At 31.3% G+C, this 12118-nt stretch overlaps 1 protein-coding gene across 4 annotated transcripts; it reads left to right on the forward strand.

Moving 5' to 3' along the window:
• The first annotated feature begins 1369 nt into the window (after positions 1–1369).
• LOC105343473 (ribonuclease Oy-like) lies at positions 1370–10517 on the forward strand. 4 transcript variants are annotated; one of them, XM_066072099.1, is made up of 10 exons: positions 1370–1526; positions 4136–4212; positions 4503–4587; positions 5644–5690; positions 5829–5898; positions 5987–6054; positions 7486–7599; positions 9000–9042; positions 9234–9311; positions 10186–10517. In XM_066072099.1, the coding sequence occupies exons 2-10, from the start codon at positions 4154–4156 to the stop codon at positions 10408–10410; spliced, it is 789 nt and encodes a 262-aa protein (XP_065928171.1). In that variant the 5' UTR covers positions 1370–1526; positions 4136–4153; the 3' UTR covers positions 10411–10517. The 4 variants fall into 4 exon arrangements, with proteins under 4 accessions (XP_065928171.1, XP_065928169.1, XP_065928170.1 ...); XM_066072097.1 differs by having other exon boundaries at positions 1371–1526; positions 4503–4593; XM_066072098.1 differs by having other exon boundaries at positions 1375–1526; positions 4153–4212.
• Positions 10518–12118: the final 1601 nt, after the last annotated feature.

Genomic DNA, 12118 nt, shown 5'->3' on the forward strand with positions numbered 1-12118 from the left:
TTGAATATTGGGGAAATAGTCTTGACTTGACTGTTGACCATATTAACATTAATTCCATATAACATTAGTCCCATACAACATTAATCCCATACAACATAATCCCATACAATATTAGTCCCATACAACATTAGTCCTATACAATATAAGTTCCATACAACATTAGTCCCAAACAACATTAGTCCCATACAATATTAGTCCCATACAACATTAGTCCCATACAATATTACTTCTATACAGCATTAATCCCATACAACATTAGTCCCATACAATATTAGTTTTATACAGCATTAATCCCATACAACATTAGTCCCTTACAACATTAGTCCCATACAATATTAGTCCCATACAACATTAGTCCCATACAATATCAGTTCTATACAGCATTAATCCCATACGTGTGGGGTATCCTGCTTGGTCCGATTTTTTTGTTATTATAGTATCAAATAATTTTCCATACAAACCATTTATCTTAGAAAGTTATGGACTTTCTCCTATTTACCCTAGCAGAATCGGTCTTCTTTCAAAGTTAGAAATATTTAAAGTAAATAAAAATAATTCCTCTTTGGGCAAACGAAAAAAAAACCAAAATGCATCATGGGGTGTTTAGAAAAGGGAACTGTTTAGTTTAGTCCCCAGAATGGTTAAGGCTATTCAACCAGCTATGTTATACATTGATTGTAAACAAAGCAAACTTCAGAAATATTAGCGAACAAAACGTACACAGGTTTATTTGTAATTTGTCTGAACATTACGACCTTTATTTATAGCGATGTCAAAGTCGTACTACAACAATATCCCTCTTGACGTCAGGGGTGAATTTTAACATGAGGCGAAATAACGCGATACCCTATTTATGTCGTTTGTTTTGTTAAAAAGTTTTGTACATGATTTTTTTCATTGTAATTTGGCGTAATTGACCGGGAAAACTACTGTAATGTCTATTATTATAAAAATACAAAGCATAACCATCGTTTAAAATTGTGCACAAAATTTGATATAAAATCGGATCAAGCAGCTTTAACCACTTCAGTAACAATTTTCTAAAATTGTTCGTACATATTCTGAATTCCTATTTCCAAAAATTGAATTAAGTTCGACGTGTGAAGACACTTTGTCCAAGATCTAAATTAAGAAAAGAACGAGAATGCATATGTGTGTAGTTAATAAAACTTTCAAACACGGTAGCTATCAAGGAATTCTCAATTCATACAATTATTCTTCCTGTCCTGGGATCACTAAAAGTACTTTATCTGTGTTTATTAGTAACATTTCTACACATGTGAGACAAAAATGGCATAACCTGCACAAACTACCGCTTAACAAATATTAAGTATCAGGTATGCAAACTACGCGGAAGGATTTCATCCAAGGAGTGATAAATGTTTTTAAGTGTATACTAGGAGTGAAACTAAATTAATACTGACGTGCAGATAATACTGTAGTCACCATACGCTTATTACAGCAAGAAAGAAAAGCTGGATTAAAGTTTTTCTTAGGAATTTTAGATACCCGAGAATCTAATTAAGGTAATGTAATTTTAAACCATTTATTTTAAAACAATCTATGTGTTCGAAATTAAGACAATTGACTAACATCTCATAAATGGAATTTGAAAAAAAAAACCGCATTCAAACATGATTTACATGTAACTTTCAAATTAAAAATAAATGTTTAAATATTGTCTTTGTTCTACTTGCAATGCCTTTAATAGAAATATTTTGTTCATATATGTGATAATCTTCTTGTTAAATACATTTCTTATCAATTTTTGTTTTGAAAACTTATTTAGGCTTTACAAAAGTTCAATATATATAAGATGAACAGTACCATTATTCAGAGATAAAATAAACCCTAAAAATTATAAATTTATATAGTTCATAATATAAAAATTACTCTCATAAATGCTTCTCAGGCAAACGTAAACTAGTGTTCTATCTATCATTTGTGTTATTTGAAGAACATAAAAAAATTTGAATGGTTTTGTTTTATGTAAATAAAAGTCTTCATGAAATAAAAATTAAAAATATATCGAGGCGTTTTTATAAAAGCAAAGTTTGTATAGTTTTCAGAAAACTACGAAAACACGTCAATAGTTGATCCCAGTTAAACTCACCAATACATCCTGTCAACAAGTATAATTACATGTACTGCCTATGAATACGATTAAACTAAACACTTAAGAACATATTTTATGAAATGTATACAGGGATATGTTTTAAAACGATTCGGTCGTGGCGGAAGAAACTACAGATAAAATAGTTCAAATTCTTAAATACGTCATTTCTTTATTTTTTATACATACTCCTCGTGTAAAAACAAACATTATATGGTACTTACAAAAAAGTACATAAATTGTAAAGTGCAGCATGCATGGTTAAACAAAAATACGGGTTATTCATAGCTAATATCCACTCTAAGGTTTTACAACAACAAAATCCTTAGCTGATATGTATTGGATAATTGCCGAGAACCGTTCTGTACGAAAAAAATATCTTAGAGTTTTGAGACCTGCTTGGACCGAGAACTGTCTGATATTTTTTCATACAGAAGTGTTTGAGGCATATATTGTACTTAAAACATTGCCATTGCAGTTCATTGCTGATTCACCTGAGACAGTCCGATTTTTAAGGATATCAGTACTGTAACCACAGGTTTCCACTGGATATTAAGAAGCTCACTAATATCGGACTGTCATAAGTAACATTTTAGACTTCTGCAACCACGTAATGACATCATACCAGTGTTTTTGAAGACATATGAAACTTATCAATTAAAAGCTTTAAATAAAAATGGGATATCAAAGCAATATAAGACAGATATTTTTTGTTAAAAGTGATACCGTGCATAACACTGTAAGCTAGAAGATTTTAGCAACAATTGTTTTTTTTTCCAAAAAGCAGACCTGTGTTTTATTTTATCATCATACTGCCTGTGATTCCTGCTCCTAGTATATTCCGAATACACAGTAAGCGTTTGCTTTCAGAGTATACTTCTGATCGGGGTTTACTCTCTGTGTCCACTCTGGGTTTACTTGGGGTTTACTCTGGGTTTACTCTGGGTCCACTCTAGTAAACCCAGAATAAACCCAGAAAGTAAACCCAGGGTTTAGTTGGAGTTTACTTTCTTTTAGGTTGGGTCTGATCGGTACTGTAACAGGATAATTAATATGTAATGTGTTTTGTTGAACAAGTGTTTTAATGGACTTCTTTGTGCATTTGATCGCACCGGAAGTTATGTGGTTTTTCGCACGTATAAGATTTATGTATCCGTGTCATTCAATGATTCTTTTGAAAATATTTCTGATAAGATCGTTAGTTTTATTAATTGAAGGCATTTCATGAATTTGAAGTATATGATAAGTTCTAAAATGCTACCTAGATAGTAACTACCAATCAAAAGTCCACGGCCTTGTTAAAACGACACTACTTGCACACCTTCTACATTTATCATCAATCAATTTAAGCGAGGCATTATTCATATTATCAATTGATGTATGAATGTTAAACATATACCTTTTTGAATATTGTCAAAACAGTGTCTGCCTTAGAGTTAGAGATGGACCACGTTTGGGGCGTTGATATCAATGATTACTAGACTTTCACCCGTGAGTGCACGGGTTGACATATTGCATATGATATCGGACATGTACGAAGTAGATACATTGACACACCGTATTGCTGACATCTAAATACCCAAGCTTTAAGCCTATAATAATGCTATTTTTTCACTACACTCTGCTTAGTTAGAATTATCTAAATGTTTTTCGGGACAGGCCTTCACCACAGTTAAAATGCCTCCCATATACCCGTAATGTAGCAAAATATTGCAGAATCGCTCCGAAACGATTTTGGAGAAAAATAATGAAATTGCATTGAAAATAACTGTCAAATTATTCATATTTAGCGTGAATCTAATGCGATGATATCCAGAGTTTTAAAATAATTTTTTGTTGATTATTATTTTGAATAGCTTGATTGAGAAAAAATAAAAATACAGTGGTTATCTTCAAGTACCAATGATGCTTAAAATATAGAAAACAAAAAACATTACTCTTCCGATTTCTCGGTATTAAAGCTCAAAAATTCGAGTCTATCATTTTGATATAGTAGTATAGGTGCATTTTGTTCGATGACAGATTCATATATTATCCAGGATGATTGTATGGTATGCCATGAGATTAGGGCTCTCAGTCGCTATGCTGGCAGGAATAAGGTATGTGTAAATATGCTGTTAAAGGATATTAAGGTTTTTCATAAGTCCTTCTAATTAAAACAAATATATGAAATTTGCATTTATTATTTTTATATAAATCAAATATGATTTTATAAATCTGTAAAGTATTAGCAATACTTGATGACTGATTAAGCTTCTTTCGATGATACATTGAAACACATTGATACAAGAAAATATTTCAGAAAAAGAACAACAAACCATTTCTATCGTTAATTCCTGATTTGAGATTTCTTAATGAGCGGTAACTTTTCTTTTTTCGTCATTTTTAGATTCCAAGACTTTGTTGAAGCAGAAAAATTTGATTTTTTCACATTTTCATTACAATGGCCAGTTACGTTTTGCCGCGTTAATAAAGTGAGGGTATTTATGACATTAACATTTACCATTGTCATGTTTCTTTATTTTTTCAACCTTAATTTCATTAAGCTATGCCAATTAACATTCTTCAACTTTATTTATTGCGTAGGACATATATCTTATTACATATATGGAATGTCTTTAACAGAATATGTGCAGCACATTGCATGGATTTACTTACAAACTGGTAACAGCAATGAATATGTAGTACAGTTATAATAGCATTGGAGAATATAAAATTCAACACATCGATTTAGTTACAACAATTGTTGCGAAGGTATCTATGACATTAACATTTACCATTGTCATGTTTCTTTATTTTTTCAACCTTAATTTCATTAAGCTATGCCATTTAACATGCTTCAACTTTCTTTATTACGTAGGGCATATATCTTATTACATATATGGAATGTCTTTAACAGAATATGTGCAGCACATTGCATGGATTTACTTACAAACTGGTAACAGCAATGAATATGTAGTACAGTTATAATAGCATTGGAGAATATAAAATTCAACACATCGATTTAGTTACAACAATTGTTGCGAGGGTATCTATGACATTAACATTTACCATTGTCATGTTTCTTTATTTTTTCAACCTTAATTTCATTAAGCTATGCCATTTAACATGCTTCAACTTTCTTTATTACGTAGGGCATATATCTTATTACATATATGGAATGTCTTTAACAGAATATGTGCAGCACATTGCATGGATTTACTTACAAACTGGTAACAGCAATGAATATGTAGTACAGTTATAATAGCATTGGAGAATATAAAATTCAACACATCGATTTAGTTACAACAATTGTTAAAATAATAGTATATCAATCATCATGTAGTTTGAAGACATGATGCAAGAACATCCCTAAGTTATAGAGTTCTCTAGCATTGTTTACACATAATAGCTGTAAAAATTTATACATTGATGGGTTTTTCTGAGTTGTTTTTTGTAAATAAAAAGAATGAGTTTCACCACATAATATTGTAGTGAAAATGGTAAACAATGTTTCTATATAACATACATTTGATATATATTTTTTTCAGTGTAAAATGTCTTCTATGCCGAATTTTTGGACAATCCATGGATTATGGTAAGTATATAGTTATGAAAGCAATACCGGAAGGCGTTGTTTGATATTTTTAAGACGTGTAATACCATGAATAAATTACTAAATTAAATGATATTAATGATAACATTACATGCATTTTTGGTTGAATTGCATATACAGGCCATCAAATTTTACTGGTGCAAATCCAAGAAAGTGTAGTGACTTTTTTGACGTGTCGCATATTCCCAAGGTACTTTTTTAATAGATAAATAAATGGAGAAAGTTTATGATTTTAAATTTTTCAAAAAAACTTAAAGTTAGACTCCTTTGGATTTTAGGATGTGATTACAGAAATGAATGAAAAATGGCCAAACCTGATCAAAAATGAACCCAATGAAAAGTTCTGGTGAGTGATTAGATTACTATGGAAGCTGGGTGGATCGCAAATTACCTGTAAGATACTTCTTAAGTATGTAGGAGGCCGATGTGGCTTTTTTCTATAAATACTACAATAGCAAAACTTTTATCTTTAAATTCTGTGTAATATACATTAACTGTAAACTATTTGAAAAGTTGTCTGTAAATTACATGTTTTAGGTACCACCTCAAGACGCATACACATTTACGATTGGAATATATTAGAAATTGTCATTCTCTACTATATTTGCTTTTTTTTTCAATTTGTTATCTGTGATTAGTAATATCATTTTCTTTCTTATATGTAAAATTACTAAATTCTACGATTTGGTTTTTAGCGGGGGTCATCTCAAAATTTAAATATGTATAAAATGTTGCTATAGATTGGAATTATTACAAATGAAGATTGGTACAAAGGTTTCTTTGAAAATTTAGATAACTATCCCATAGCATAATTCTGTGTGTAAAATTTCCAAGACGTACAATTTTTACTTTTTAATGTTAATTCTAATAAAGAAATCCACCGTATTTTACTAGATTGCGCATAAACATGTCCTATGAAAATTAAAATCGGCCACTTAAAATAAATTGTTTAGCATTAGATTACATATATCATATTTCAATTAAAAATTTGAATATTTTTCTTGAATTATCGGTTATACAGAGCTCTTGTGAAAAAGATTTATTATGTTTAAATAGCAACCAACCAGCTACTTTATTATGTTTTTCAAGGAGAATAATTTTCATTTCTTATAGACAGTCAAAGTTGAGACCATAAACATTTAATATGGTTTGTCTGATATCATTAATACTCAAGTCTAAAACTAAACCAAAATACCATCATTACAGTCATTTCTTTCTGAAGCTTTAAATTAAATTTGTTTTAAAACATATATAGTAACTCCTCTTGAGTTAGAAGTTTATAAATAAATATACATTTATGCCCCTATTGTGTTTCCATAGAAGCCTCAACGTCTTTAATAGCTTACATTATAGTGGCGAAACCTTATTTTATTGCATAAAAATAGATACAATTTGCAATTTGCATCTTTAGCTTTGTTATAATAGCAACGGTTACCCCGGACGCTCAATTTTAAGCGTCTCGTTGGCGACTAAACGAATTCAGATCCAAATATAAAAATTCTATATTAGCGTAAAATTGATATTAACACGAATGCTGAAATATTATGCAAAACAAAAATGACATAAAATGGACATTAATATCCAGTTTTGCACACAGTTGTTCTAGAGTAATACATTTGTTTTAAATGTGTATTTGTTTTTAAATTCTAAATGTGTTTTGCATGCACGTGTGTCATTGTGTATATCTTAAAATGTATTTGAAATCGTACGTCTGGCATCTAAAAGTTAATTTTTTCCTGTAAATATTTTGTTTGGTTTTATTTTTGTTATATCATAGGTCTACGCAATGGAAAGTGCATGGATCTTGTGCAGAAAGCGTACCGGGCGTGCAGAATATCAGCCAATACTTTACTAAAGCTGTGAAGTTGGCTGAGATGTATAACATAAAGGAGTAAGGTTTACTCTGTTATCGATCATTGATATCACAAATCACTCAATGTATCGTATCTATCTTCAAAGAAGGATCAGTGCTGCATGTGACTGTAAATAAAAAGATACTTTATGCAGTGTTGTTTTTTTAAGTTATCATTAGTATATTTTAATCCATTAGGATAAATTTAGGAAGAATAAGTTAGGATGGTGATTAACCTGATTTTTTACTTACTGAATAATTTGATGACACAATATATACTTAAAGTCAGAGGAAAAATGACAATAACAAACTGTCAACCATCTCAAAAATCCATAAAACGAAATACAAATTCTAAGCAAACACGGACCTCTAGAAAGAGAGAGAATGAATCAGGTGCAAAGGAGGAGTAAGCATACTCTGCCGATCTGTCGCACCCTTCGTGTATAAAATAAATCGAAAAACGTTTAGTGTATATTATTTAATTATATGGCAAAAGTAAAATATGCGCTGTAAAAGTGAAAAAAGAATTATTGTACTTAGAGGGACATGGTCACAATTTTAGTCAAATTCTATTTTTCTGTTTCATTTATTAACAATGTTTTAGGAATACATTTTATATGTTCATGTTTATATTATGCAAATGAAATTTAAGAGTCAGACGTAGAGTTATAAGCAAGACCAAGGGTCATCATTTTTTGTCATGTAAGCAAGGATCGTGCATCTGTTTTGTTTACATACTAACATAGGTTCAATATACCAGCAAAAATCTTTTTCAAGCTGATTTATCTTTTTATTCATTTAAAGCATTGATAAACAGTTCCTGACGTTTAACACATTCATTTGAGGTCTTAAACTGGACTTTTCACTCCAAAATTCAAAATGTAAACAAAAGTTTTGTTTACATAGCAAATACTTATAAGCTTTGTAACTAGCTCGTAACTCAACAAATGACACTCAAATTTTGGTTGCCTATAAAGAATACATTATTGAAGCATTGTATACATCAAATTCGAAAAAAATGTTTGACTAAAATTGTGACCATGTCCCTTTATTATAGTCAAATATGTACCCCATACCCATGTTTATCAATGTTGAAATACTATCAAAATACTATCAAATCAAAGCATGCTTTAGAAAACTAAAAATGGCTGTCAAAACAATCTTAAATTAGTATTACTGTCCTATAACTGTTTATCTACGACGCCCATAAAATGACAAATTTCTGAAAATTCGCGAGCAAATGAACAACATTTTATTGTCTGTTCAGTTGCCGTATTCGTCTTTATAGATATATGCAGATCTGTAAAAGAAATTTTTACTTGTACAAGTATGCTTTCTGAATGTACAAATCAGATGCAAACTCTATTTTTGCCCAAAATCATCAATTTCTCTATGCATATTTTAATAAACTATAAATTTTATTTCTATTTTGAATTAAGAATCCTAAGAAGTAGGAATGTTACTGAAGGAAAAAATTACACAGTAAGAACTATTTTTTGTTTTAAAAAAGATCATTTTTGCTTGATTGATAAACGCTATCTCAACCGAAGCGAAAAGTTGAAATACAAAAAAAGGAAATTCAGATCTCTCTCTCTCTCTCTCTCTCTCTCTCTCTCTCTCTCTCTCTCTCTCAGATTGTATTAATTTAGGAGTGTCTTTTTTATTTTTGCTAGATTTCATCTATCCAGGACGCCATGAAACGTAATACAACTCGTCTAAGCAAGATCACATGGTCTAAATCTAAGTGTGCTGTAAGTAAACGTTATCTTAGCATTCAGAAAACATACATTATGAATTATATTTTATTCTACTAGAGTTATTGCCGAGATCAGAGAGATGCCGCGGACATTATTCTCCAATATACCACGAACGTCATCAGTAAATTATCAGATCAGAAATACCTATTTGTTTTGTACTGATCATGAAAGTACAATTTCAAACCGTAAATTTTTTTAAAACCATGTCAATTTCACGTGTTAGTTCCAGTCAAAACGATGTGTATCGCCTCAAATGTTTATTTTTAAGAGATCAATTCGGCTGTTCCTAGGACCTCCCTAGCACATTTTCAATGCGTGTTTTTACATAAAATATATAACATATAGTAGTAATGATCGTATCAAATTGCCCTTAAAATATTAGGAATGTGATTCAAAGATATTTTATAAATAAGTGAAGAGTATTAAAAATCCAAAGAAAAATTATGTCGTCTGCATGTGATTCCTTTGATTGATACACATATAAACATTACTAACAAAACCGTTGGGGTTACCCGGAACAGCCGTTAAAATGTCTTAGATCGTCTCTCTATAGGAGAAACGATCTGAAGAAATACTGGGCTGTTAGTAGAATAGAAATAAAGTTCTTGTTATCGTGAATGTTGCAGGACAACCTCCTCGGTCTTGAAATTTATATTTCAAAACAACATTTCTCAACCTCGGCGGTTATTCTGCAACATTCACGAAAACTCGTACTTTATTTCTTAAACAAACGCCATTTTCCTTGTCTTCAACTATCAGTTGATAAACTATTGTTGTCTGGATAACTAAACACGAATTACAATGTGTACAATCGATCAAAATGAACGCAATGTCCAAAAATAAAAATAATATTGATTGTAAATTTTAGCGGAACTGGTTGTATGAAATTCGGATATGCCTCGACAAACAGTTTGGAGTGATCAACTGTCCCAATGTAACCAAATCAACACTGATATTGAAATACCCGAACAAAGATCTGCAATCACCACAAGCTTTGAGATGCGATCCGCCATCGACTGGACATTCCAGTGGTCATCTGTTATCCCCGTTTTTTTTCATAGCATTTCTCTCCTTCCTGTCAAGTATATTGTAGCCTAAAAGACGTTTTCTGGATCAACTTTTTTGTATCATCGTAGTCTTTTTAAATCTTAAGCTTGTGCATCTTTTTATTTTAATCAAAAAATACATAATATTACTCTATGACATTGAGTTTGTTAGCTTTTTATTGAGGTTGGTACCATGTTTTTATGTGGTCAAAATTCAAAATCGTCTAATAAGGAACTAAAAACAAATTGAGAATTTACTATTATATAAATAGTGCCTGTTTGGGAGGGTAGCAATTGAAATTGACACCCCGTGAAAACCATTGTCAACCGACGCGAAACGGGCACTATTTATTTTATTATACTGAATGTCTTCATTTTAAAGAAAACTGTACTGCTTTTATATAGGAATAACGTGAATTCTACGGCGAACCGTACGCGCATAATTTTCGCGCATGTAACAATTTGTAACGTTACCCGTTGCTAAGTGCCTTGCTAACGCTGAGGGTAATGGAACGGATTATGAACTGCGTCTAAACCAATCAGATTTCAGTATCTAACATGAAAGTATAACAATAACAATTACAGAACCAAGACGGAATGTTTATAAAATGGTTAACCTATAAATTGATGAGTAACTGAGTGCGCCAATAATCCTTTATCAATCTGGGATAAGAACTACGTAAACCTTAGCTAAATATTTAGCTATCTATATTAAGTACGATGAAACTGAATGTTATGAGAAAAACTGGACAAGTGAACTTGAAATAATAGATGAAGAAAGTGTTTGGAAAAGACGATATCCTACAATTATTGGAAAATGTACAATTATAAATAGCTACCTGTATTTGAAGATAATGTACAGTGGTTATATTTTATAAAAACTTAACTTTTATATGTTTCAAAAAACTTTTCAAAGTTTATCTCTCTTTAAACACAACTGTGTATCGGCGACTTCAAGCCGGGGCAAAGCTGTTTACAAGTGTAGAAAAGCGAAAATTACAGGGAGCTTAAATAGTTCTAGCTGTTCAATGCCTGATACTAAACATGTAATCTTATTAATATAATTCATCATTTTGTTAGAAGTATGAACCCTTTAAATCTGAGGAAAAAGGGTCAGAGCTACACGTTATACAACGGACAAATTTAGAGGTTAAAGGCAACACCTAGACTTGCTTGTACTTTGCAATTAGCCTCCCCTGCACATGTCATAAGGTTAAAGTAGTCGGTGGAATTAATCTCGGATTATCTTAAGGCGTTCACGTTTCCGTTAGAAACGCATGAATATGATCCAGGTATTGCTGTCTTTTTTTTAGACAGGGACTTCAGTGATGTAGCAGGTTCATATATGCAGTTGGATGAAAAATGAGTTATCCTTCTTTTGAAATGATCGAGCCTCGAACCGTGAACTTATAATATGATTATCTGCGAGTACAAGTTCTTCATATTACAGGTGTTATCTTCCATATATATGAATCATCACTGAAGATTTAAGTGAATTCGTCACTACATACTGTTTCCTAACTATACATCCCAGGAGGGGGGAGGGTCCCATTGGAAAATTGTGTTTGCCGGGGGAAGGGGGGATCCGTGACCTATTTTCGGAAATATTACCGGTAATTTTACAAAGTTTTAATTTTCAAAATGGGGGGGGGGGGGGGCACATCCAACCCCCTTTATAGTTCCTCGCACCAACCTTCACTTTATACATCATACATTACAGCATATTATTACATACTGAAATATACGAATGTTTTG

The sequence above is a fragment of the Magallana gigas genome, chromosome 9, assembly GCF_963853765.1.
Source record: "Magallana gigas chromosome 9, xbMagGiga1.1, whole genome shotgun sequence".
NCBI classification, from domain to species: Eukaryota; Metazoa; Mollusca; class Bivalvia; order Ostreida; family Ostreidae; genus Magallana; species Magallana gigas.

Bases quoted from the DNA above. Each gene is read 5' to 3' on its own strand.
- LOC105343473 (XM_066072097.1), top strand. From the start codon at position 4,154: ATGATTGTATGGTATGCCATGAGATTAGGGCTCTCAGTCGCTATGCTG. The intron at 5,691-5,828 runs GTAAGTATATAG...TTGCATATACAG, and splicing joins TGGACAATCCATGGATTATG to GCCATCAAATTTTACTGGTG. The intron at 9,312-10,185 runs GTAAGTAAACGT...TGTAAATTTTAG, and splicing joins GGTCTAAATCTAAGTGTGCT to CGGAACTGGTTGTATGAAAT.